At 48.2% G+C, this 27,790-nt stretch overlaps 1 protein-coding gene across 1 annotated transcript in view; it reads left to right on the top strand.

Annotated features, from left to right (window-relative positions):
* Nucleotides 1–27,790, top strand: part of mrvi1 (murine retrovirus integration site 1 homolog) — a gene marked incomplete at its 5' end in the record, with an annotated part of 156,848 nt that overhangs the window by 38,881 nt on the left and 90,177 nt on the right. Inside the window, 4 exons of the mRNA XM_070899451.1 lie at nucleotides 8,800–8,926; nucleotides 10,250–10,406; nucleotides 11,975–12,053; nucleotides 18,654–18,911. Coding sequence (XP_070755552.1) covers nucleotides 8,800–8,926; nucleotides 10,250–10,406; nucleotides 11,975–12,053; nucleotides 18,654–18,911 — 621 coding nt within the window. The remainder of the gene's footprint in view (nucleotides 1–8,799; nucleotides 8,927–10,249; nucleotides 10,407–11,974; nucleotides 12,054–18,653; nucleotides 18,912–27,790) is intronic.

Below are 27,790 nucleotides of genomic sequence, written 5' to 3'. Positions count from 1 at the left end.
CATCACCTGCATGTTCGCCTCCAAGTCACACACCATCCTGACTTGAAAATATATCGCTGTTCCTTCATCGTCACTGGGCCAAAATCCTGGATCTCCCTCCCTAACAGCACTGTGGGAGCACCTTCACCACACTGACTGCAGCAGTTCAAGAAGACAGCTCACCACCATCTTCTCGAGGAGAATTAGGGATGGGCAATAAATGCTGGCCTTGCCAGCAATGCCCACATCCCAGGAACACATTTTTAAAAAATGAGCAAAAGTTTGGTCAAAGAGGTAGGTTTTAAGGAGCATCTTAAAGGACGAGAGAGGTGAAGAGGTTTAGGGAGGAACTTCCAGAGCTTAGCGCCTCGGCAACTGAAGGTGCAGTCGCCAATGGTGGAGCGATGAAAATAGGCGGCCCCTTAGTCTAAGACTGTATCCCCGAGTTTTAGTTTCTCCTATGAGTGGAAATATCCTCTCTGCATCCACCTTGTCGAGCCCCCTCATTAGCTTATATGTTTCGATAAGATCACCTCTCATTCTTCTGAACTCCAATGAGTATAGGCCCAACCTACTCCACCTATCTTCATAAGTCAACCCCTTCATCTCCGGAATCAACCTAGTGAACCTTCTCTGAACAGCCTCCAATGCAAGTATATCCTTCCTTAAAAACGGAAACCAAAACTGCACTCAGTACTCCAAGTGTAGCCTCGCCAATACCCTGTACAGTTGTAGAGTTCTCTGCTTTTATACTCTATCCCCCTTGCAATAAAGGCCAACATTCCATTTGCCTTCCTGATTACTTGCTGTACCTGCTTACTAACTTTTTGTGTTTCAAGCACAAGGATCCCCAGGTCTTTCTGTACTGCAGCACTTTGCAATTTTTCTCCATTTAAATTATAATTTGCTTTTCTATTTTTTCTGCCAAAGTGGATAACTTCACATTTTCCCACATTATACTCCATCTACCAAATTTTTGCCCACTCACTTAGCCTGTCTATATCCCTTTGCAGATTTTTTGTGTCCTCCTCACAATTTGCTTTCCCACCCATCTTTGTATGATCTGCAAACTTGGCTACATTGCACTCGGTCCCTTCATCCAAGTCATTAATATAGATTGTAAATAGTTGAGGCCCCAGCACCGATCCCTGCGGCACCCCACTAGTTACTGTTTACCAACCAGAAAATGACCCGTTTTTCCCGACTCTGTTTTCTGTTAGTTAGCCAATCCTCTATCCATGCTAATATATTACTCCCAATCCCGTGAACTTTTATCTTGTGCAGTAACCCTTTATGTGGCACTTTTTCAAATGCCTTCTGGAAATCCAAATGCACCATCCCTGGTTCCCCCTTTTCCACTCATGCTCTCGTACGCCTCAGTGAAGGTGTTGACGATGGCTTGGCGCTCAGCCTCCGAGTGTGCGCAGACGCAAGTGTCGTCTGCGTATGGCAATTCGATGACGGAGGATGGGACGACCTGGGATCTGGCCTGGAGGCAGTGTAGGTTGAACAGATTCCTGTTTGTCCTGTAAATTTAGTTCCAGTGGGGAGCTTGCTGAGGGTGAGATGGAGCATTGCAGCAAGGAAGATCGAGAAGAGCGTTGGTGCGATGACACAGTCTTGCTTGACCCCGGTCCGGACATGGAATAGGTCCGCGATGGATCCATTGATTAGGATCACGGCTTGCATGTCATCGTGGAGCAGGTGGAGGATGGCGACAAACTTTTGGGGGCACCTGAATCTGAGGAGGACGGTCCATAATCTCTGACGGTTGACAGTATTGATGGCTTTGTGAGGTCGAAGGTGGGGTTGGTGCTGTTGCCTGCATTTGTCTTGTATCTGTCGAACTATGAAGATCACGTCCGTTGTACCCCTTAATGGGCACAATCCGCATTGCAACTCTGGGAGGAGCTTTTCTGCCACAGGGAGAAGACAATTGAAGAGAATTTTTGCGATGACTTTCCCGCTGGTCGACAGCAGGGAGATTCCTCTGTAGTTACCGCAGTCGGACTTTGCACCTTTCTTCAAGATGGTCATGATTACAGCGTCTCTGAGATCTCCTGGCATGAGTTCCTCCTTCCAAATAATAGAGATGAGGTCATGAATCCACTCCAGTAGTGCTTCTCCGCCATGTTTTAGTGCTTTGGCGAGGATTCCATCTGCTCCTGATGCCTTGTTGGTCTTCAGTTGTCGGATGGCCATTTCAACCTCGTGCCGGGCTGGGGTTGTGCTGAGATGGTGGCGGGTGGTATGCTGCGGGATTGAGTTGAGGACACTTACGTTGAAGACAGAGTGTCAGATATAAATAGTACAATCCCAATGGGGTAACACGAACCGAGAGACCTGGGGATATATGTGCACAAATCGTTGAAGGTGGCAGGACAGGTTGAGAAAGCAGTTAAAAAATCTTACAGGATCCTGGGCTTCATTAATACAGGTATAGAGTACAAAAGTGTGGACATTATGATGAACGTGTATAATACACTGGTTCGGCCCCAACTGGATTATTGTGTCCAATTCTGGGCACCGCACTTTAGGAAGGATGTGAAGGCCTTAGAGAGGGTGCAGAAAAGATATATGTGAATTATTCCAGGAATGAGGGGCTTCAGTTACGTGGATAGACTGGAGAAGCCGGGGTTGTTCTCCTTGGAGCAGAGAAAGTTGAGAGAAGATTTGATAGAGGTGTTCAAAATCATGAGGGATCGGGACAGAGTAGATCGAGAGAAACTGTTCCCATTGGCAGAAGGGTGGAGAACCAGAGGACACAGATTTAAGGTGATTGACAAAAGAACCAAAGGCATTGTAAGAAAAACCATTTTTACACAGTGGTTAGGATCTGGAATGCACTGCCTGAAAGGATGGTGGAGGCAGACTCAAGCTTATCCTTCAAAAAGGAGTTGGATAAATACCTGAAGGAAAAGGAATTGCAGGGCTATGGGGAAAGGGCGGTGGAGTGGGACGAGCTGAGAGCCAGCACAAACTCAACAGGCCGAATGGCCTTCCGTGCTGTAACCATTCTATGATTCTACGTATCCGTGTAACCATTTAATTATTAGGCTTAAAATATCTACTTACTTTGCCTAATGAACTCCTCGCTAATATCACTTCACTGATGGGCATATTCTTATATTTAACCACCAGAAAATGTCTTCCTGCAGCTGACATCACAAGCGTTTCCTCACTGGCAATATCAGGCCTTCAGTGTGATGGATCGACCAATGCAACAACAACAAAAACAGCTTACATTTATATAGCACCTTTAACAAAGCAAAACGTCCCAAGGCACTTCACAGGAGTGGAATCAGACAAAACTTGTCACCGAGCCACATAAGGAGATATTAGGACAGGTGAACAAAAGCTTGTTCAAAGAGGCAGGTTATAAGGAGGGTCTATAAAGAGATGGGAGAGGTGGAGAGGTTTAGAGAGAAAATTCCAGAGTTTAGGGCCCAGGCAGCTGAAGGCATGGCCGCCAATGGTGGAGTGATGAAAATTGGAGATGCGCAAGAGGCCAGAATTGGAGGAGTGCGGAGATCTCGGAGGGTTGTGGGGCTGGAGGAGGTTACAGAGATAGGGAGGGGTGTAGGCCTGCAGGAGGTTATAGAGATGGGAAGGGTGTAGGGCTGCAGGAGATTACAGGGATAGGGGAGGGTATAGGGCTGCAGGAGGTTACAGGGATAGGGAGGGGTGTAGGGCTGCAGGAGGTTAGAGAGATGGGAAGGGGTGTAGGGCTGCAGGAGGTTACAGGGATAGGGAGGGGTGTAGGGCTGCAGGAGGTTACAGAGCAGCTTGTGACTTCCAGCTATCTTGATGTTCTGGATGTCCATTGCCAGATAAATGCGTTATTTATCACCAACTGTTTCATCCAGCTGCTTACGTGAAAGGCATGGCCAACATATGACTGATTCACCCTTCGCAGTGAAGCTCTAGATTCTGATTGGGAAACTCGTAAACACAATGGTGAATTTTTACATTACAGCACAGAAACAGGCCATGCGGCCCAACTGGTCTATGCTGGTGTTTATGCTCAACAGCAGCCTCCTCCCACTCTAATAAATTCCTCCCACAATGTCCCCAATCCATCCATTCTCTTCTCCCTCATGTATTTGAAATACTCATCCTTGGTTTCAAATCCCTCCATGACCTCGTCCCTCCCTATCTCTGTAATCTCCTCCAACCCCATAACCCCCCGAGATCTGTGCGCTCCTCTAATTCTGAACTCTTGTGCATCCCCGATTTTCATTGCTCCACCATTGGTGACTGTGCGTTCAGTTGCCGAGGCGTTAAGCTCTGGAATTCCCTCCCTAAACCTCTTCGCCTCTCTCCTCCTTTAAGATGCTCCTTAAAACCTACCTCTTTGACCAAACCTTTGCTCATTTTTTAAAAATTTGTTCCTGGGATGTGGGCGTCGCTGGCAAGGCTGGCATTTATTGCCCATCCCTAATTGCCCTCGAGAAGGTGGTGGTGAGCTGCCTTCTTGAACTGTTGCAGTCCGTGTGGTGAAGGTGCTCCCACAGTGCTGTTCGGGAGGGAGTTCCAGGATTTTGACCCAGCGACGATGAAGGAACGCCGATATATTTCCAAGTCAGGATGGTGTGTGACTTGGAGGGGAACTTGGAGATGACGGTGTTCCCATGCGCCTGCTGCCTTTGTCCTTCTGGGTGGTAGAGGTTGCGGGTTTGGGAGGTGCTGCCGAAGAAGCCTTAGCGAATTGCTGCAATGCATCTTGTAGATGGTACACACTGCAGCCACGGTGCGCCGGTGGTGGAGGGAGTGAATGTTGAAGGTGGTGGATGGGGTATTAATCAGATGGGTTTCTTGAGTGTTGTTGGAGCTGCACTCATCCAGGCAAGTGGAGAGTATTCCATCACATTCCTGACTTGTGCCTTGTAGTTGGTGGAAAGGCTTTGGGGAGTCAGGAGGTGAGACACTCGTCGCAGAATACCCAGCCTTTGACCTGCTCTTGTTGCCACAATATTTATGTGGCTGGTCCAGTTAAGTTTCTGGTCAATGGTGACCCCCAAGGATGTTGATGGTGGGGGATCCGACGATGGTAATGCCGTTGAATGTCAAGGGGCGGTGGTTAAACACTCCCAATCCCTCATATCTCCTTATGTAGTTTGGTGGCAAATGTTTTTTAATAACGCTCCTGTGAAGCACTTTGGGATGTTTTAATATGTTAAAGGTGCTATATAAATGCAAGATGTTGTTGTATACATCAAACCATTAAATGCATCAACACTCTCTGCTTCAACCACTCCAAGTGCCAACGAGTTCCACATACTCACCATCCTCTGTGTGAAGAAAACCCTCCTAAATCCTTTATTCTATGTGACAGAGTGTTTTAACAGTGGAGGGAGGTAGGAACATGTGCAGCCATGTCTTGCCGATGTTATATTGACTTCTATAGTTTTAGTATGCAGCTTGTTGGTTCTGAATGGTGTGTCTCCTTGAGTGTCAGGTCAAAAAATACATTTCACTTGAGCCAGAGATTAAACAAACAGACCCAGTGCTTGGAATGGTCGATAGGTGGTGTGCTCCCAAAACCTTGCTGCACACAAATTTCTGCAAGCTTAAACTGAGGCAGATACTGCAGGACAAGCTCTCACCCCATGGATCTCGATATTCCTCCTTTGGCTTTTGCACAAATGCTTTAAGTGTCGGCCGTGGCTCAGTGGGCAGCACTCTCACCTCTGAGTGAGAAAGGTGGTGGGTTCAAGTTCCACTCCAGAGACTTGAGCCCATCATCCAGGCTGACATTCCCAGTGCAGTACTGAGGGAGTGCGCACTGTCGGAGGGGCAGTACTGAGGGAGTGCACTAAAATAGATTATCTTGTCATTATCACATTGCTGTTTGTGGGAGCTTGCTTTGTGCAAATTGGCTGCTGTGTTTCCCACATTAGAACAGTGACCACACTTCAAAAGTACTTCATTGGTTGTAAAAATGGAAGTCTTTCTATCTTTGTCTGTGTTTGCTGTGTTTATGCTCCACACGAGCCTCCTCCCACCCCTCTTCATCTCACCCCATCACCATATCCTTCTAGTCCTTTCTCCCTCATGTGTTTATCCAGCTTCCCTTAAATGCATCGATACTATTCATCTCAACCACTCCCTCAGTAGCGAGTTCCACATTCTGACAACTCTGGGTAAAGAAGTTTTTCCTGAATTCCCTACTGGATTTATTAGTCACTATCTCATACTGATGGCCCCTAGTTCTGGTCTCCCTCACAAGTGGAAACATTTTCTCTACGTCCACCCTATCGAACCCTTTCATAATCTTAAAGACCTCTATCAGGTCATCCCTCAGCCTTCTCTTTTGTGGAGAAAAAAGCGCCAGTCTGTTCATCCTTTCCTGATAGGTATAACCTCTCAGTTCTGCTATCATGCTTGTAAATCTTTCTTTGCACCTTCTCCAATGCATCTATATCCAGTTTATAATATGGAGACCAGAACTGTGCACAGTGCTCCAAGTGCGGTCTAACCAAGGTATATGGAGACCAGAACTGTGCACAGTGCTCCAAGTGCGGTCTAACCAAGGTATATGGAGACCAGAACTGTGCACAGTGCTCCAAGTGCGGTCTAACCAAGGTATATGGAGACCAAAACTGTGCACAGTGCTCCAAGTGCGGTCTAACCAAGATATATGGAAACCAGAACTGTGCATGGTGCTCCAAGTGCGGTCTAAGCAAGGTTTGATACAAGTTTAACATAAACTAGGCTGTGGCCACATTTGGAAGAGGACCGTCATGAGGGGAAGTGCTGAGTAGAAGCAGAGACGTGTAACAGCGGGCAGAGTGAGTGAGGCCACAGAGAGCGAGAGCCAAAACAGAGGAGGAAGCAGCAAGAGAGACATATCGGTAAGTTAAAGAGCAAAGGGAAATGGAAAGAAAATAATGTGAATGGAAAATGAAAGAGATTGGGGTCCTGATTGACAACAAATGGAAGCAATCGCAAAAATACTTATCGGCAGTGAGCAAAGCACATCAGATGTTAGGACCTATCAAAAGGTCAATATTGAGCCAAAATCGTGAGGTAATCCTTACATAAATCATTGGTATGACTGCACTTAGAATACTGTGTACCGTTCTGGCCACCACAGGTCAACAAGGACATTGCAGTAAATGAAAGGATACTTTAGAATTCTCTACCTGATAGGACCATGGAAGCTCAGTCATTGAGTGTATTCAAGACAGAGATCGATAGATTCTGGACACTAAGGGAATCGAGGGATATAGGGATAGTGCGGGAAGGTGGAGTTGAGGTAGAAGATCAGCCATGATCTCATTGAATGGTGGAGCAGGCTCAAGGGGCCAAATGCCCTACTCCTGTTCCTAATTCTTATGTTCTTATGTTCTGAAATTGGGCATGATCTCACTGGAAAAGAGAAGGTTGAGATGTGATACGATTGCTGCTTTTAGGATACTGAAGGGATGGGATAATGTCGACTGAGACCAGCTGTCTCATGTCCAGAACAATAGAACCAGAGGGCATGGCCTGCATTGAAAGGGGGAAATTCAACATGTAAGAACATAAGAAATAGGAGCAGGAGTAGGCCATTTGGCCCCTCGAGCCTGCTCCGCCTTTCAATAAGATCATGGCTGATCTGATCTTGGCCTCAACTCCACTTCCCTGCCCACTCCCCATAACCCTTGACTCCCTTATCATTCAAGAATCTATCTATCTCCACCTTAAATATATTCAATGACCTAGCATCCACAGCTCTCTGGGGTAGAGAATTCCAAAGATTCACGACCCTCTGAGAGAAGAAATTCCTCCTCATTTCCGTTTTAAATGGATGACCCCTTTGTCTGAAATTATGCCCCTTAGTTCTAGATACCCTCACATCTTCCCTGTCAAGCCCCCTTAGAATTTTATATGTTTCAATAAGATCCCCTCTCATTCTTCTAAACTCCAATGAGTACAGGCCTAAACTGCTCAACCTTTCTTCATCAGACCAACCCTTCCATCTCACCCCTAATCTGCACTGAGCTCCTCAAGTCTCATCGCCGAGAGCATGCAGAAATCAAGCGCAGGCTGCAGAAAGAGTGTGCGGCAAACCAGTCCCACCACCCCTTCCCTCAACGACTGTCTGTCCCACCTGTGACAGGGACTGTGGTTCTCGTATTGGACTGTACAGCCACCTAAGAACTCACGTTAAGAGTGGAAGTAAGTCTTCCTCGATTCCAAGGGACTGCCTATGATGATGATGAATCTGCAGAAACGGAATTTTAGTGAGCGATGGTCAATCTATGCGACAGGCTCGCTAGGGAGACGGTGAAAGCAGTTAGTGTTGATTCATCAAATGCAATAGGAAATAGGTTTCTTTCAGAAAATGATATTTCCGGACACAGTATGTGAGTAATGTGAGACATGATGTGTGATGAGTGCAGCGAGCTCGGGAGGAACAGGGGACTTTGGACCTGTGGTTCCCAAAGCTCTCCCCCACTGGGGGTTTTCCTCACCTCGTGTCTGGGTCTGCTGTACACTCATTGATAGGGATTGATCGCTGTGATTGGTCAACAACCCCATTATCATTGGATCATGCAACTCCCTGGATGGCAGAAGGCTAACTTGATGGAACCTGGTCATTTTTTTGTCTCGCAGTTCTGATGTTCCTGTGTTTAATAATCTAGGAGGGACAGTATAGAATGGAAATTTACGAGTGAGAGCAGTTCCACACATAAAAATGACCCTCACCAAGTTAACAAAATACAGCAGTACAATTTTGGACACATTCCCATCTGCGAACTGTATGTATGAAAAAAAATTCTAACATTTTATTTGAAATCAAATTTGCTAACAAATTTTTATCTTGCGATGTAGAAACAGGAACCAGATGTGTGGCCTTTATCTCAGGAGATCCTTGTCCAATTTCGTCAACAGTCCCTCGGTATCTACACTGGATTGTGCACAGACCATGGCAGTTCGGGACTGCACACGCCTCTCCTCGGTAAGATAGAAATAATTTTCATTTCTCTAGCGCCTTTCATGACCTCAAGACCCCCAAAAGCGCTTTACAGCCAATGAATTACTTTTGAAGTGTAGTCACTGTTGTAATGCAGGAAACGTGTAACTAATTTCCGCACAGCAAGATCCCACAAACAGCAATGAAATAATAACCAGATAATCTGTTTTAGTGATGTTGGTCGAGGGATAAATATTGACCCCAGGACCTCAGGGAGAACTTCCCTGCTTTTCTTCGATTTTTACAACCACCTAAGATTGCAGACTGTGCCTCGGTTTATTGTCTCAACTGAAAGACAGTGCAGCACTCCCTCAGTACTGCTCCTCCGATAATGCAGCACTTCCTTAGTATTGCCCCTCCACCAGTGCAGTGCTCCGTCAGTACTGCCCCTCCGACAGTGCAGTGCTCCCTCAGTACCGCCCCTCCGACAGTGCAGCACTCCCTCAGTACTGCTCCTCCGACAGTGCAGCACTTCCTTAGTATTGCCCCTCCACCAGTGCAGTGCTCCGTCAGTACTGCCCCTCCGACAGTGCAGCACTCCCTCAGTACTGCTCCTCCGATAATGCAGCACTTCCTTAGTATTGCCCCTCCACCAGTGCAGTGCTCCGTCAGTACTGCCCCTCCGACAGTGCAGCACTCCCTCAGTACTGCTCCTCCGACAGTGCAGCACTTCCTTAGTATTGCCCCTCCACCAGTGCAGTGCTCCCTCAGTACTGCCCCTCCGACAGTGCAGTGCTCCCTCAGTACCGCCTCTCCGACAGTGCAACGCACCCTCAATACTGTCCCTCCAACAATGCAGCGAAAGCTCCCTCAGTACTTCCCCCTGACCATGCAGCGCTCCTTCACTACTGCCGCTCCGACAGTGCAGCACTCCCTCAGTACTGCCCCTCCGACAGTGCAATGCTCCCTCAGTACCGCCCCTCCGACAGTGCAGTGCTCCCTCAGTTCTGCCCCTTCGACAGTGCAGCATCCCTCCCTCACTACTGCACTGGATTGTCAGCCTTTAATTTGTGCTCAAGTCTCTGGAGTGGGATTTGAACCCACAACCTTCTGACTCAGGTGAGAGTGCGACCCCACTGCGCTTCGGCTGACTGGGCCGAATGGACATGCTCATCCATATTTTTCCTGATGTTTTGCAGCTATCAATAATCAGAGAACAATTTTCAGATATAGGTGCCTTTGGGAGATGATCAGATCCACAGGCCATGCACTGTTGTACTTTTGCTCACTCTGTCCACACATTTGCTACTGATAGAGATACCACTGCCCAGAACACAGGATTCATTACTAACATTTGTAATGTCACAGATGCCCTTAATCTAGAACATTTCTGGAGTCGCCAACCATTTGGAAGCCAGAAGCAGTTAAGGCCATTGTCACTGGGTCAAAGTCAAGCGGAAAGAGAGGAACTTTCAGCATCAAAGGAGCCCTTGACTGAAGATAGAGACACAAAGAGCACAAGCAGGTGAGAAAAAATTAAATTTTAATGGCAACTTATCTGAATCAGAACGAGCTGTGCCGGCCAATGAACTGCGCGGCCCGTCGGAGCGTTGCGGAGTCTCCAAACCTTCCAGCGCCGTGCACGTTTCACCGAAGCAGCTCCACCTGAGGAGGCCAAAATTACCCCCTCTTTAAGGTTCATGGGGCAGTATGTCCACACGTGCGGCAGTGAGGCGTTTCCGAATGGGAGCAGGCAGATGGACCAACCCATCCCCCGGGCCGGAGGCAGTGCACGCGGGTTACCACTGCGCCCCGTGTTCCTGCCCCATTGGGTACATGTCAAACCCTTTCTGCCCCGCCAGGGAAATTGCTCCGCAGGAGCGGAGCCACCGCCGCTCGGTGCCCCCGACAGCTTTACCCGGCGGGAAGCTGCCAGTGGCTGGGCAGCGAGTCTGCCCTTAAAGGGGAGGGCACACTGCTGCGGTCGCCATTTTATTTTAATTGTTGGCTGACTCTAAAGTCGGTCCAGCAATGGCGGCCACGGGTTCAGCCCTCATTGGTGGCCCAGTGGCAGCCACCGCTGCATAACTCGTAGCGGCCCTCCCCTTTAACATTGCTACACATCAGCGCGCCGCTGATGACACCCACCTTCCGACCCGCTCCGGATGCACTCAGCCGCCCCAAACATCGCTGCAACAAATTAAAACACAAAAAAATGCCAATTTCCCTCTGTTCCCCATCCCATGGATTCAGGCAGACAATTATCCACCCCGTTTGGGGCGGGGGGCATTTTTGGCCCTGAGCTATCCACGAGGGCACATGGGGAAAGGTGGCAGCTGCCTTCAGCACAAGGTCGAGGGTTTAATTCTGGGTCTGTGTTGGTCTGATTCCAGGGAGGGGGAAACGTCAGTCATCATTCCCAGTTGTCATGATAATCCAGTGAGTGGTGTGTGGGAATGACTGAGGAGGATGGAATCAGCATCGGCTCCGATTTTCTCCTCACACACCAAGAGTGGCCACTAGGTTGGGCTGCTAGTGAACACAGTAGCTGTTTTTACCAATGTTGGTTGAAGGATAAATGTTGGCCAACGTGCAGCTCAGTCCTCAGTACTGCCCCTCCGACAGGGCAGCTCTTCCTCAGTACTGCCCCTCCGACAGTGCAGCGCCCTCTCAGTACTGCCCCTCTGACAGTGCAGTACTCACTCAGTACTGCAGCTCCGACAGTGCAGCGCTCCCTCAGTGCTGCCACTCCGACAGTGCAGCACTCCCTCAGTACTGCCCCTCCGATAGTGCAGTGCTCCCTCAGTACTGCCCCTCCGACAGTGCAGCACTCCCTCAGTACTGCCCCCTGACAGTGCAGTACTCCCTCAGTACTGCCGCTCCGACAGTGCAGTGCTCCCTCAGTACTGCCCCTCCGACAGTGCAGTGCTCCCTCAGCACTATCCTCCAACAGTACAGTGCTCCCTCAGTACTGCCCCTCTGATTGTGTGGCATACTACAAAGTGAATAAATTATCATTTTGTTTGGATCTTGTAGGAGTTGCTGTCTAATGTTGTTATTTATTTTGTACTTATTTTGTAATGTATGGAGCAGCCCAGGTAGCAGTCCGTTGCGGGAGGGCGTTGAGCATCGACGGAGCGCAGAGACCGACACAGAGCCTCCAGCGCCCGCGGTGAGTCTGCAGTGCCCGATCTCCTCTTCAAAAGTGCGGACGATTACCAGGGCAACTTGATCTAAATTCATAATCTTTCAAATACTTCATCCATGTTTGGAGTATGGCCCCTGCGACCATCAGTTCCTGAAGGCTACTCTCTGAATTCCACAGGGACGGGAGCAGCTGCTGATCTTTATCCGACAGCATTCTTCAGCTTGGTCCTCGCCCACTGATCCTCATCACTGCCTCTTACACTCACAACCCAAACAAAACAAATACTTTTGCGGCACAATAGTACGTCGAAGCATAGTTAGAATCACAGAATCAAACAGCACAGGAGAAGGCTGTAATGTACGCTCCTTATGAGTATGCTCACAGGTTGGTAGAGCTGTTGAGTTGTGAGTGGCTTAGCCAGTCACATGATGTTCACCAGATTCAATAAAACCCTGACCAGTTGGGTTTGGTGGGGGGGGGGGGTCCATGATTGGACAGGTGGTTGTGAGCCTGGTGGGTGAACTGGTAATGTGCAGTTTGATTGTTAAACCTTTTGCTAATAAACCAACTGGTTCTTAATAGCAATGCGTTGCTATGAATTCTTAAGCAAAGAACCCATGAAGCAAATACAGTACAGAGGCCATTTGGCCCATCGAGCCTGTGCCGGCTCTGTGAAAGAGCGATCCAATCAGTCCCACTCCCCCGGCTCTTTCCCCACAGCCCTGAAGATTTCTCCCCTTCAAGTATTTATCCAATTCCCTTTTGAAAGTTACTACTTAATCTGCTTCCACCGCCCTTTCAGGCAGCGCGTTCCTGATCATAACAACGCGCCTGTGTAAAATAAATTCTCCTTATCTCCCTTCTGGTTCTTTTGCCAATTATCTTAAATCTACATGGATTTTCTGCAGGCTGTTTATTGTGTGAAGTAGAAGGCCGGAGAGGCAGTGTGTACAAAGCCTCCCATTGGCCTGAAGTTGGTGAACTCACTTCTCCTGTAATCTATTGATTAACAAAGTACAACTCCATCCGTTTGTAATCTGAAATTTAGCTGATCTGGCGAGGAAGGGTATAGAATCATAGAATAGGATCATAGAATGGTTACAGCATAGTTAAGAGGCCTTTTAGCCCGTCGAGCCCGTGCCGGCTCTCTGCAAGAACACTTCAGCTAGTCCCACTCCCCCGCCCTTTCCCCGTAGCCCTGTAATTTTTTTCTTTTAAGTACTTATCCAATCCCCTTTTGAAAGCCAGGATTGAATCTGCCTCCACCACCCTCTCAGGCAGTGCATTCCAGATCCTAACCACTCGCTGCGTAAAAAGGATTTTCCTCATGTCGCCTTTGGTTCTTCTGCCAATCACCTTAAATCTGTGTCCTCTGGTTCTCGACCCTTCTGCCAAAGGGAGCAGTTTCTCCCTATCTACTCTGTCCAGACTCCTCATGATTTTGAACATCTCTATCAAATCTCCTCTCGACCTTCTTTGCTCTAAAGGAGAACAACCCCAGCTTCTCCAGTCTATCCACGTAACTGAAGTCCTCATCCCTGGAACCATTCTCGTCAATCTATGACATACAAGCTTGAAAGGAGGGAGAGAGAAAACAGGGAATTATAGACCGGTCAGCCTGACATCGGTAGTGGGTAAAATGATGGAATCAATTATTAAGGATGTCATAGCAGTGCATTTGGAAAGAGGTGACATGATAGGTCCAAGTCAGCGTGGATTTGTGAAAGGGAAATCATGCTTGACAAATCTTCTGGAATTTTTTGAGGATGTTTCCAGTAGAGTGGATAAGGGAGAACCAGTTGATGTGGTATATTTGGACTTTCAGAAGGTGTTTGACAAGGTCCCACACAAGAGATTGATGTGCAAAGTTAGAGCACATGGGATTAGGGGTAGTGTACTGACATGGATTGAGAACTGGTTGTCAGACAGGAAGCAAAGAGTAGGAGTAAATGGGTACTTTTCAGAATGGCAGGCAGTGACTAGTGGGGTACCGCAAGGTTCTGTGCTGGGGCCCCAGCTGTTTACATTGTACATTAATGATTTAGATGAGGGGATTAAATGTAGTATCTCCAAATTTGCGGATGACACTAAGTTGGGTGGCAGTGTGAGCTGCGAGGAGGATGCTGTGAGGCTGCAGAGCGACTTGGATAGATTAGGTGAGTGGGCAAATGCATGGCAGATGAAGTATAATGTGGATAAATGTGAGGTTATCCACTTTGGTGGTAAAAACAGAGAGACAGACTATTATCTGAATGGTGACAGATTAGGAAAAGGGGAGGTGCAAAGAGACCTGGGTGTCATGGTACATCAGTCATTGAAGGTTGGCATGCAGGTGCAGCAGGCAGTTAAGAAAGCAAATGGCATGTTGGCCTTCATAGCAAGGGGATTTGAGTACAGGGGCAGGGAGGTGTTGCTACAGTTGTACAGGGCATTGGTGAGGCCACACCTGGAGTATTGTGTACAGTTTTGGTCTCCTAACCTGAGGAAGGACATTCTTGCTATTGAGGGAGTGCAGCAAAGGTTCACCAGACTGATTCCCGGGATGGCGGGACTGACCTATCAAGAAAGACTGGATCAACTGGGCTTGTATTCACTGGAGTTCAGAAGAATGAGAGGGGACCTCATAGAAACGTTTAAAATTCTGACGGGGTTAGACAGGTTAGATACAGGAAGAATGTTCCCAATGTTGGGGAAGTCCAGAACCAGAGGTCACAGTCTAAGGATAAGGGGTAAGCCATTTAGGACCGAGATGCGGAGGAACTTCTTCACCCAGAGAGTGGTGAACCTGTGGAATTCTCTACCACAGAAAGTTGTTGAGGCCAATTCACTAAATATATTCAAAAAGGAGTTAGATGAGGTCCTTACTACTAGGGGGATCAAGGGGTATGGCGAGAAAGCAGGAATGGGGTACTGAAGTTGAATGTTCAGCCATGAACTCATTGAATGGTGGTGCAGGGTAGAAGGGCCGAATGGCCTACTCCTGCACCTATTTTCTATATTTCTATGTTTCTATAACCTTGTATATGGGCCGTGCACCAAATTTGCTGCTTCCGAGCCCAGTTATTGGATTGGATATCCTGTTGCTGGCGGATAATTATTTCTTATTTCATGGCTAAACGGATGACAAGTTCTGGTAGGCAGAGTTTTGTAGGCCCAGGAAGAGGATGTTTTGTAGATGTGTTACATGGAGAGCAACAGGTCCATGGGATACCAAGGAATGGGACACCACTATTTTAGTCTTATGTGGATTGATTTTTTTTCCATCTTTGCACTCCCTGGGTGCCGAGACAAGCTGGAGATGTGCTGGTCTGTCTTCCTCCAAATCAGGCCTCTTGTACATCCCCGATTTTCATCGCTCCACCATTGGCGGCCGTGCCTTCAACTGCCTGGGCCCTAAGCTCTGGGACTTCCTCCTGAAACCTCTCCGCCTCTCTCTCCTCCTTTAAGACGCTCTTTAAAATCTGCCTCTTTGGCCAAGCTTTTGGTCACCTGTCCTAATATCGCCTTATGTGGCTCGGGGTCAAATATTGATTGATATTCACTCCTGTGAAGAGCCTTGGGACATTTTACGTTAAAGGCACTATATAAATTCAAGTTGTTGTTGTTGTGTACAGTTCTGAGCCCCGCACCTTAGAAAGGATATATTGGCCTTGGAAGGAGCGTATCGCAAATTCACCAGAATGTTACCGAGGCGCCAAGGGTTAGATTATGAGGAGAGATTTCATAAACTAGGCTTGTGTTCCCTGGAATATAGAAGGCTAAGGAGGGACTTGATTGAAGATTTTAGGATTTTGAAAGGAATTGGTAGGGTAGAAGCTTATAATAACATAACAAATAGGAGCAGGAGTTGGCCATTTAGCCCCTGGAGCCTGCTCCGCCATTCAATAAGATCATGCTGATCTCATGGACTCAGCTCCACTTCCCCGACCACTCCCCAAAACCCTTTATTCCCTTATCGCTCAAAAATCTGTCTTTCTCCACCTTAAATATATTCAATGTCCCAGCCTCCACAGCTCTCTGGGGCAGAGAATTCCACAGATTTGCAACCCTCTGAGAGAAGATATTCCTCCTCATCTCAGTTTTAAATGGGCAGCCCCCTAGTTTTAGTTTCCCCTGTGAGTGGAAATATCCTCTCTGCATCCACCTTGTCGAGCCCCCTCATTATCTTATATGCTTCGATAAGATCACCTCTCATTCTTCTGAACTCCAATGAGTATAGGCCCAACCTACCCAACCTATCTTCATCAGTCAACCCCCTCATCTCCGGAATCAACCTAGTGAACCTTCTCTGAACAGCCTTCAATGCAAGTATATCCTTCCTTAAATACGGAGACCAAAACTGTACGCAGTACTCCAGATGTGGCCTTACCAATACCCTGTACAGTTGTAGCAGGACTTCTCTGCTTTTATACTCTATCCTCCTTGCAATAAAGGCCAACATTCCATTTGCCTTCCTGATTACTTGCTGTACCTGCATACTAACTTTTTGTGTTTCATGCACAAGGACCCCCAGATCCCTCTGTATTGCAGCACTTTGAAATTTTTCTCCATTTAAATTATAATTTGCTTTTCTATTTTTTCTGCCAAAGTAGATAACCTCACATTTTCCCATATTATACTCCATCTGCCAAATGTTTCCCCACTCACTTAGCCTGTCTATATCCCTTTGCAGATTTTTTGTGTCCTCCTCACAATTTGGTTTCCTACCCATCTTTGTATCATCAGCAAACTTGGATACATTACACTCGGTCCCTTCATCCAAGTGATTAATAGGGATTGTAAATAGTTGAGGCCCCAGCACCGATCCCTGCGACACTCCACTAGTCACTGTTTGCCAACTGGAAAATGATCCATTTATCCCGACTCTCTGTTTTCTGTTAGTTAGCCAATCCTCTATCCATGCTAATATATTACCTCCAACCCCGTGATATAATCAGAGCCAGGAGAGAAGTTAAGAAACACTACTTCATGCAAAGACGTGTGGAACTCTCTCCCACAAAAAGCAGTCGATGCTAGCTCAATTAATAATTTTAAATCTGAGATCGAAAGATTTTTACAAGCCAAGGGTATAAAAGGATCTGGGACTAAGGCAGGTGGATGGAGTTAAAGTACCGATCAGCCATGATCTGATTGAATGGCAGTGCAGGCTCGAGGGGCTGAACGGCCTCCTCCTGTTCCTGTGTTCTGTGGAAGTATACCTGGCCTGGCTCGGGATGACTCTCCCTGTGTCTTCCTCTCTCTTTGCATTGTGCTCTCCACCTCCTTTCTGACCGCATGGTTAGACCATAAACCTTACAGAGTGGGCAACACAGGCGCAGGAGATTCCATTCAGCCCCTCGAGCCTGTTCCATCATTCAATCAGATCGTGGCTGATCTGTATGTCAACTCCATCTACCCGCCATCATTCCATGTCCCGTAATATCCTTGCCCAACAAAAATCTAGCCATCGCAGTTTTGAAATTTCCAATTGAATCCCTGCAATGTATTTGCTTCATGGGTTCTTTGCTTAAGAATTCATAGCAACACATTGCTATTGAGAACTAGTCGGTTTATTAGCAAAGGTTTAACAATCACACGACACATTTTCAGTTCATGCACCAGCCTCACAGCCACCTGTCTCATCATGGATCCCCCGAACCCAACTGGTTGGGGTTTTATTGAGTCTTGTGAACATCACGTGACTGGCTAAGCCACTCCCAACTCAACAGCTCCGCTAACCCGTGAGCATACTCACAGGTGCACACATTATGCCCCCTGCCTCGGCTGCCTTTTTGGGGGAGAGAGTTCCAGATTCCCACTGCCTTTTGTGTGAAGAAGTGCTTCCTGCCATCACCCCTGAACGGCCTGGCTCTAATTTTAAGGTGATGCCCCCTTGTTCTGGACTCCTCCCACCAGAGGAAATAGTTTCTCCCTATCTACCCCATGAACTCCTTTAATCATCTTAAACACCTCGATTAGATCACCCCTTAATCCTCCATTTTGCGGGAGGGGGCTGTGTCGAATGCATGGAACTTGCTAGATGTTAAAAGACCAAGATCCATCTAGTTCGTCTTGTACCATCCTGGCAGTCACACAATACAGCAAGAATGGAGTTGTTGGCAAGGTAGAATTCTGAAAATAACTGAGCAACCACAAAGGGAACTAAAAAAAAATCAGGGATACTTGGGAATCGTATTCCCACTATGTTTATTTTCATTAGAGCATGAGATCTGGGGTCTGTCTTCAGTCAGCGTGCCTGAGTTTTCAAATGACGCGCTTTAACCTCCAGCCCCAAAACCCCCCAGAGATGTCTGCGTTCCTCTAATTCTGCCCTCTTGAGCGTCCCTGATTATAATCAGGCAACCATTGGTGGCCGTGCCTTCTGTTGCCTGGGACCCAAGCTCTGGAACTTCCTCCCTAAACCTCTCCGTCTTTCTGCCTCTGTTTCCTCCTTCAAAACGTTCCTTAAAAACGATCTCTTTGACCAAGCTTTTAGTCACCTGCCCTAATTTCTTCTTATTTGGCTCGGTATCACATTTAAAAAAAAATTATAATGTCCTGCAAAGCACCTTAGGACGTTAAAGGCGCCATATAAATACAAGCTGTTGTTGTTGGTGACAGGCCTTCCCTTTTGTTTACACACAGATATCAGAAGAGGAAGATTGGGCCGAGGACTCCCCTCTGCGAGCGTTGCTGAGCCGTTTTGCTTTGCCAGGGCGCGACCCCTCGTGCCATTCCGCCGGCTCTCTGACCCGCAGCCCGCATTGTATTGTGCCCCCCGGCATGCCCACCCTGCCGGAGGAGGAAGAGGGAGCCGAGGACCAGGCCAGAATGCAGGGCTCTTCATTCAGTGTAAGGAACGACGAGCGTCAGAATTGCACCTGTGTTGTTTCAATGTCCGAGGTCAGTATTTTCTTCTGAGGCAGCTTCCTGCGTTGCTCGTTTCCCAACTTCGTTATATTACAAATGACCCAGCCGGCTGATTATTTGGGTAGGAAATGGGCTGAGATTAGAAGGATTAGTTCAGAGAGATAAAGGCGGGTTGTGTGGGTAGGGGGTGGGAGAGCGGGGGGGTGATTTTAACTCCCGGGCCTAGAGACTGGCCAGCCTGTACAGGAGTTTAATGGGCGGGCCTCATTAACATGCCAAAGGCCCACTGCCACAGTTCCCTCTCAGCTGTGCGGCCGCGCAGTGCTCCCGGGGTCCCGCGTAGCTGGCGGCCAGATTTTAAATAGAAAGACCCGCACGCAGGGTATTCAGGCTGGGCCGCGCAGCCCCCAAAAACATTATGGGGAAAATTGCCCACTGCCCAATCAAAGTGGGCAGGGAGTGGCGGAAAGTCGAGCCCAAGGTAATTGCAGAGATTGAGATTGTTATCTATGAATAAAGAGTCTGACTGGAAACTGTGAGCTCAAAGTAAAGTGTGACCTTAGTCTTTTATTGCAGGTCTCCAGAGTGCCTCTCCACCCTGTGAGGTCTCCTTAAGTACAGGTGCTACCAAGAGATTGTGGGATCCCTTGGGACTCCAGGGGATGAGCCCTCTGGTGGCTACACAAGGTATATACAGGTTTACATATATAACAACACTCCCCCACCCCCCCAAAGTCAATAGTGTAACTATTTACAAGGTGAGTCGATCTGGGGCCTTTCTTTCCCTGCTGATTGTCTCGGTGCGAATGCTGGTTTTGGTGAATTGTTTGTTGGGCCCTCGCTGGGCTGCTGTGCAGCTGGCCTTGCTGGGCTGCCTGGTGTGGTGAGTCCTGCTGGGCTGCTGCGGGTGATGGGTTCTGCTTCGTGACCAACCGCGGTGTCGGTTGCCACTGATGTGTATGTTGGGGGGGGGTCAAAAAAGGTAGGGTCCAAGGTGGGTTGCTCTGGATAGTTGTGACTCTGAGTTTGATTTGGTTCAAATGTTTGTGGTGAATGAATCCATTTGAAAGTTTGACCCGAAACACCCTGCTCCCCTCTTTGGCCACAATAGTGCCAGGAAGCCACTTGGGGCCTTGTCCATAGTTCAACACAAATACAGGATCATTGATTTCAATTTCCCGTGACACATTTGTGCTATCATGATATGTACTTTTGAAGCCGCCTGCTCTCTACCTGTTCATGTAGATCAGGGTGGACTAACGAGAGCCTTGTCTTAAGTGACCTTTTCATGAGCAGTTCAGCAGGTGGAATCCCAGTGAGCGAGTGGGGTCTCATGCGGTAGCTAAGCAGGATTCGGGATAGGTGAGTCTGCAGTGAGCCTTCAGTTCCCTCTTCAAGCTCTGCTTGATGGTTTGCACTGCTCTCTCTGCCTGACCATTGGATGCTGGTTTGAACGGGGCAGATGTAACATGTTTGATCCCATTACGGGTCATGAACTCTTTGAACTCGGGGCACTGGTGAAACATGGCCTGTTGTCGCTCACAAGGACCTCAGGCAGGCCATGCATGGCAAACATGGCCCGCAGGTTTTCAATGGTGGCAGCGGACATGTTTGCCAACATTATCTCACATTCAATCCATTTGGAGTACGCATCTACAACCACTAGGAACATTTTACCTAAACACGGGCCTGCATAGTCGACATGGATCCTGGACCACGGTTTGGAGGGCCAAGATCATAAAACTTAGTGGCGCCTCCCTGGGTGCATTGCTTAACTGCGAGCATGTGTTACATTTGTGCACTCTAAGTCCGCATCGATATCGGGCCACCACACGTGGGATCTGGCTAGTGCTTTCATCATTACAATGCCTGGGTGAGTGCTGTGGAGATCACTGATGAAAGTGTCCCTGCCCTTCTTGGGGACCACTACTCGATTGCCCCACAGAAGGCAGTCTGCCTGTATGGACATTTCATCTTTGCGCCGCTGGTACGGCTTTATCTCTTCCTGCATTTCCACTGGGACACTGGGCCAGCTCCCGTGAAGCACACAGTTTTTTACTAGGGATAATAAGGGGTCCTGACTCGTCCAGGTTCTAATCTGTCGGGTGGTAACAGGTGATTGCTCACTCTCGAATGCTTCCATTACAATGACTAAATCTGCGGGCTGTGCCATTTACACTCCCGTGGTGGGCAGTGGCAGCCTACTGAGAGCATCGGCACAGTTTTCTGTGCCGGGCCTGTGGTGTATGCGGACAATGTGAGCGTCCATCTATGGATGCGGGCCGATGCGTTCGTATTTATCCCCTTACTTTCGGAAAAAAGGGTTATCAGTGGCTTGTGGCCAGTTTCCAATTCAAATTTGAGCCCGAACAGATATTGATGAATTTTCTTTACCCCATAAACACACGTTAACGCTTTTTCAATCATGTTGTAGGTTCTCTCAGCCTTAGACAGACTTCTGGATGCATAAGCAACCGGTTGCAATTTCCCAGATTCATTAGCTTGTTGCAATACACACCCGACACCGTATGACGACGCATCACATGCTAGTACCAAACGCTTACATGGATCATACAACACAAGCAATTTGTTTGAGCATAACAATTTTCTCGCTTTTACAAAGGCATTTTCTTGGCTTTTGCCCATACCCATTCATCTCCTTTACGCAGTAATGTGTGCAGTGGTTCTAACAGTGTGCTGAGATCCAGTTACTAAAGTAGTTCAGGAGTGCTAGAAACGACCGCAGCTCTGTCACGATCTGTGGCCTCGGTGCATTCTCGATTGTCTCCGTCTTCAAATCAATGGACCTGATGCCGTCCACCGCGATTCGTCTCTCCAGGAACTCTACTTCAAGTGCCAGGAAAACGCACTTCGAGCGTTTTAACCTGAGCCCCACGCGGTTGAATCGACTAAGAACCTCCTCCAGGTTCTGCAGATGCTCAACTGTGTCCAGACCTGTAACCAAGATGTCGTCCTGGAAGACCACCGTGCGCAGGACCGACGTCAGTCAGCTTTCCATATTTCTCTGGAATATCGCTGCGGCTGATCGAATCTCAAATGGGCATCTGTTGTAATTGAAGAGACCTTTGTGTGTGTTGATGCAGGTGAGGCCCTTCGATGATTCCTCCAGCTCCTGCGTCATGTAGGCTGAAGTCAAGGCCAGCTTCGTGAACGTCTTTCTTCCCGACAGCATCGCAAAAAGGTTGTCAGCCTTTAGTAGTGGGTATTGGTCCTGCAGGGAGAAATGATTAATAGTTACTTTGTAATCACACAGATTCTGACAGTGCCGTTTCCCTTGAGGACTGGAATAATTGGACTGGCCCACTCATTGAATTCGATCGGCGAAATGATGCCCTCTCGTTGCAGCCGGTCCAGCTCGATCTCCATCCTTTCTCTCATCATGTCCGGTACTGCTCTCTCTTTGTGATGGATGGATCACGTCCCCGGAATTAGGTGGATCTGCATTTTTGCTCCTTGGAACTTCCCGATGTCTGGTTCGAACAGCGAGGGGAACTTGTTTAAGATCTGGGCACACGAAGTGTCATCAACAGACGATAGTGCTCGGACGTCGTCCCAGTTCCAGCGTATCTTTCCCAGCCAGCTCCTGCCGAGCAGCGTGGGACCATCGCCCGGTACCACCCAGAGTGGTAGCTTGTGCCCCGCTCCATCGTAGAAGACCTTTACAGTAGCACTGCCGATTACGGGAATCAGTTCCTTTATATAAGTTCTCAGTTTCATGTGAATGGGAGTCAGGACTGGCCTTGAGGCCTTGCTGCACCACAATATATCGAAAGTCTTTTTGCTCATAATGGACTGGCTCACGCCCGTGTCCTGCTCCATTGACACCAGGAGCCCATTTAATTCAACCTTCAGCATTATCGGGGGAAACGCTGTGGTAAATGTGTGCAACTCATGTACCTCTGCCTCCTCGGTCTGAGACTCTGGTTTGTCATGATCCGCCGTGGATTTGTCCTCCTCTGCAACATGGTGGTTTGCAGGATTAGTAGGTTTTGAAGTTCACCTGCACATACGTTGGAGGTGTCCCATTGTTCCACAGCCCTTGCAAACATACCCTTTGAAGTGGCATGAATGGAAACAATGATCACCCTCGTAACGCCAACAAGGTGTTAATGGCCTTGCGTTCATCACCCTTAATGGTGGACTCTGAGACATCTGCGGACGTGCAGCTGCAGGCATGTGGGGCCTGCCCTGTACGTTGCGATTTGAAAACAACATCACTTTGTTCACAGTACTTGTAACAGCACTCGTGTGCTGAGAGATTTGCTTAGTATTGTCACTCATGGCAATGAACGCTATGGCTTTACTCAAGGTTGGGGTCTCTACAGTCAAAAGTTTGCGAAGTATCACTTCATGGCCAATGCCAAGTAAGAAGAAGTCTCTGAGCATGTGCTCCAAATGTCCTTCAAATTCGCAATGTCCTGCAAGGTTTCTCAGCTCGGCGACATAACTCGCCACTTCCTGGCCTTCAGACCTTTTGTAAGTGTAGAACCGATACCTCGCCATCAGAATGTTTTCCTTTGGGTTCAGATGCTCCCGGACCAGTGTGCACAAATCATCGTACAATTTCTCTGTGGATTTCGCTGGAGCAAGCAGATTTTTCATGAGGCCACACTTTGGTGCCCCGCAGACGGTGAGGAGAATCGCTCCTTCCAGCTCGTTGGCCACGAAGTATTGGTGGAGTCGCTTCATGAAGGTTTCCCAATCATCTCCCTCTGAAAATTTCTCCAGGATACCCATTGTTCTCTGCATCATTGGGTTCGTCATCTGTATCTCATCGCCACTTGTTATGTATGAATAAAGAGTCTGACTGGATACTGTGAGCTCAACGTAAAGTGTGACCTTAGTCTTTTATTGCAGGTCTCCAAAGTGCCTCTCCAGCCTGTGAAGCCTCCTTAAGTACAGGTGCTCCCAAGGGATTGTGGGATCCCTTGGGACTCCAGGGGATGAACCCTCTGGTGGCTACACAAGGTATATACAAGTTTACATAGAATACAGAGATGAAGTATTTTTGAAGTGCAGTGACTGTCGTAATGTGGGAAACGCGGCAGCCAAATTGCGCACAGCAAGCTCCCACAAACAGCAATGTGATAATGACCAGATAACCTGGTGATGTTGGTTGAGGGACAAATATTGGCCGCAGGACACTGGGGAGAACTTTCCTGCTCTTCTTCAAAATAGTGCCGTGGGATGTTTTTCGTCCACCTGAAAGAGCTTTGATTAAACGTCTCATCCAAAACACGGCACCTCCGACAGTGCGGCACTCCCTCAGGACTGACCCTCCGACAGTGCAGCTCTCCCTCAGTACTGCCTCTCCAATGATGCAGCACTCCCTCAGTACGGCCTTTCTGACAGTGCGGCGCTTCCTCAGTACTGTTCCTACGACAGTGCAGCGATCTCTCAGTACTGCCCCACGACAGTGCGGCGCTCCCTCAGTACTGTTCCTCCGACAGTGCAGCGCTCCCTCAGTACTGCCCCTCCAATAGTGCAGCGCTCCCTTATTACTGCCCCTCCAACGGTGCAGCACACCCTCAGTACGGCCCCTCCGACAATGCGGCGCTTCCTCAGTACTACTCCTACGACAGTGCGGCGCTCTCTCAGTATTGCCCCGATGACAGTGCAGCGCTCCGTCAGTACTGCCCCTCCGACAGTGCAGCGTTCGCTCAGTACTGCCCCTACGATAGTGTGGCGCTCCCTCAGTACTGTCCCTCCGACAGTGCAGTGCTCCCTCAGTACTGCCCCTCCGACAGTGTGGCGCTCCCTCAGTACTGTCCCTCCGACAGTGCGGCGCTTCCTCAGTACTGCCCCTCAGACAGTGCAGCATTCCCTCAGTACTGCCCCTCCGACAGTGCAGCGCTCTCTCAGTACTGCCCCTCCAACAGTACGGCGCTCCCTCAGTACTACTCCTCCAACAGTGCGGCGCTCCCTCAGTACTGCCCCTCAGACAGTGTGGCGCTCCCTCAGTACTGCTCCTCCGACAGGGTGGCGCTCCCTCAGTACTGCTCCTCCGACAGGGTGGCGCTCCCTCAGTACTTCCCCTCAGACAGTGCAGTGCTCCCTCAGTACTGCCCCTCCAACGCTTCAGCATTACCTCAGTACTGCACTGGGAGTGTCAGGCTGAATTTTTGTGCTCACTCTTTGGAGCAGGACTTAAACCCACCACTCTGTGACTCAGAGCTGTGAACGCTCCCAGTGAGCTAAGACTGACACTCAGTTAGAGTTTGTATGACTTCAGTGTTAAAATTTTTACCCTTTTCTACCACATACACATTTTAAAGATGTTTCCTTCCTCGAGCCCTGGTTGACCACATCTAGCTGATGTACATGGGCGGATACCATTTATCATTGAAAGTCGGTTTATCGGTTCCATATCTGATCAGTGTGTGTCCAAGTTCAACAAAACCATATCTAAACTGCGCACTTGCTCTGACAATTACTCATCGACCAAGCAGTCCCGACCATAACCCAGCGGGCACTGAGAAACTCTTTGAAAAAAAGACGGTAAATATGCGCTGAGTTTAACAGCCAGTTAAGGCTGTTAATTTTCTACTGGCCTGGATGAGTGCAGCTCCAACAACACTCACGAAGCTCAACACCATCCAGGAGAAAGAAGCCCGCTTGATTGGCAGCCCATTCACCAACTTAAACATTCACTCCCTCCACCACAAGCGCACTGTGGCTGCAGTGTGCAGCATCTACAAGATGTACTGCAGCCAAGGCTCCTTCGGCAGCACCTCCCAAACCTGCGACCACTACCACCTAGAAGGACAAGGGCAGCAGGAGCATGGGAACACCATCACCTCCACGTTCCCCTCCAAGTCACACACCATCCTGACTTGGAAATATATCAGTCGTTCCTTCATCGTCGCTGGGTCACAATCCTGGAACTCCCTCCCTAACAGCACTGTGGGAGCACCTTCACCACACGGACTGCAGCGGTTCAAGAAGGCGGCTCACCACCACCTTCTCAAGGGTAATTAGGGATGGGCAATAGATGCCGGCCTTGCCAGCGACACCCACAATCTGAGAATAAATTTAACAAAATGCCAGACCAGGGACATTAAAAGCAGTGTTAGAATAGAATGGTTACAGCACAGAAGGAGGTTATTCAACCTGCTGAGCCTGCATTAGCTCTCTGCAAGAGCACTTCAGCTAGTCCCAATCCCCCGTCCTTTCCCTGTAGCCCTGCAAATTTTTATCCTTCAGGTACTTATCCCTTTTGAAATCCACGATTGAGTCTGCCTCCACCACCCTCTCAGGCAGTGCATTCCAGATCCTAACCACTCACTGCATAAAAAAGTTTTTCCCCATATTGCCTTTTGTTCTCTGTCAATCGCCTTAAATCTGTGTCCTCTGGTTCTCCACCCTTCTGCCAATGGGAACAGTTTCCCTCTATCTACTCTGTCCAGACCCCTCATGATCTTGAACACCTCGATCAAATCTCTTCTCAACCTTTTCTGCTCCAAGGAGAACAACCCCAGCCTCTCCAGTCTATCCACGTAACTGAAGTCCCTCATCCCTGGAACCATTCTCGTAAATCTTTTCTGCACCCTCTCGAAGGCCTTCACATCCTTCCTAAAGTACGGTGCCCAGAATTGGACACAATACTCCAGTTGAGGCTGAACCAGTGTTTTATACAGGTTCATCAAAACTTCCACACTTTTGTACTCTATGGCTCTATTTATGAAGCCCAGGATCCCAAAAGCTTTTTTAACCGCTTTCTCAACCTGCCCTGATATGTGCACATATACTCCCAGGTCTCTCTGTTCCTGCACCCCCTTTAGTTTATATTGCCTCTCCTCGTTCTTCCTACCAAAATCTATCACTTCACACTTTTCTGCGTTAAATTTCATCTGCCACATGTCCGCCCATTCCACCAGCCTGTCTATGTCCTCTTGAAGTCTATCACTCTCCTCCTCACTGTTCACTATACTTCCAAGTTTGGTGTCATCTGCAAATTTTGAAATTGTGTCCTGTACACCCAAGTCTAAGTCATTAATATACATCAAGAAAAGCAGTGGTCCCAGTACCGACCCCTGGGGAACACCACTGTGTACCTTCCTCCGATAAACAACCGTTCACCACTACTCTCTATTTCCTGTCATTTAGCCAATTCCGTATCCATGCTGCCACTGTCCCTTTTATTCCAGGGGCTTCAACTTTGCTGGCAAGCCTATTATGTGGCACTTTGTTGAACGCCTTTTGGAAATCCATGTACATCACATCAACCGCATTGCCCTCATCAACCCTCTCTGTTACCTCATCAAGAAACTCGATCAAGTTGGTTAAACATGATTTAACATGTGCTGGCTTTCCTTAATTAATCCACCGATATCCAAGTGACTGTTAATTTTGTCTCTTGATCATCATTTCTAAAAGCTTGCCCACTACTGAGGTTAAACTGACCGGCCTGTAATTGCTGGGTTTATCCTTACACCCTTTTTTGAACAAGTTCGAGCAACCAGGATTTGTTTACACCAGAATCTTGCAGCATTACTGCATGCAGACTTCCTAGATTTAGGGTAAATATGTCAATCAAGCATGACTCAGGAAACTGGCCTATGAATATTGTGCAGATAGTCCTCTTGACGTTCTAAAGCGTCATCAGTGAATAAGGATCAACATTGTGTGTGGCAGTTCTGAAAGGGGAGATTAGTGAATGAGTACATACTCAGTGCAAAACATTGATGTTTATCTTGTTGCAAGCCCGACATTAGGATGTCTTAAATCATTCTGATCCTTTTATAGATATGCGCTGGTGAAGAGGCAGCCACAATTCCTTTCCTTTAAAGAAAGACCTTTCATTTCTACAGCGCTTTTCACAACCTCAGGACATCCCAAAGTGCTTCACAGCCAAGAAAATACTTATTTTGGAGTGTAGTCACTATTGTAAT

Source organism: Pristiophorus japonicus, chromosome 14, assembly GCF_044704955.1.
Source record: "Pristiophorus japonicus isolate sPriJap1 chromosome 14, sPriJap1.hap1, whole genome shotgun sequence".
Classification (NCBI taxonomy): Eukaryota; Metazoa; Chordata; class Chondrichthyes; family Pristiophoridae; genus Pristiophorus; species Pristiophorus japonicus.
This window is presented reverse-complemented; position numbering and strand designations above follow the sequence as displayed.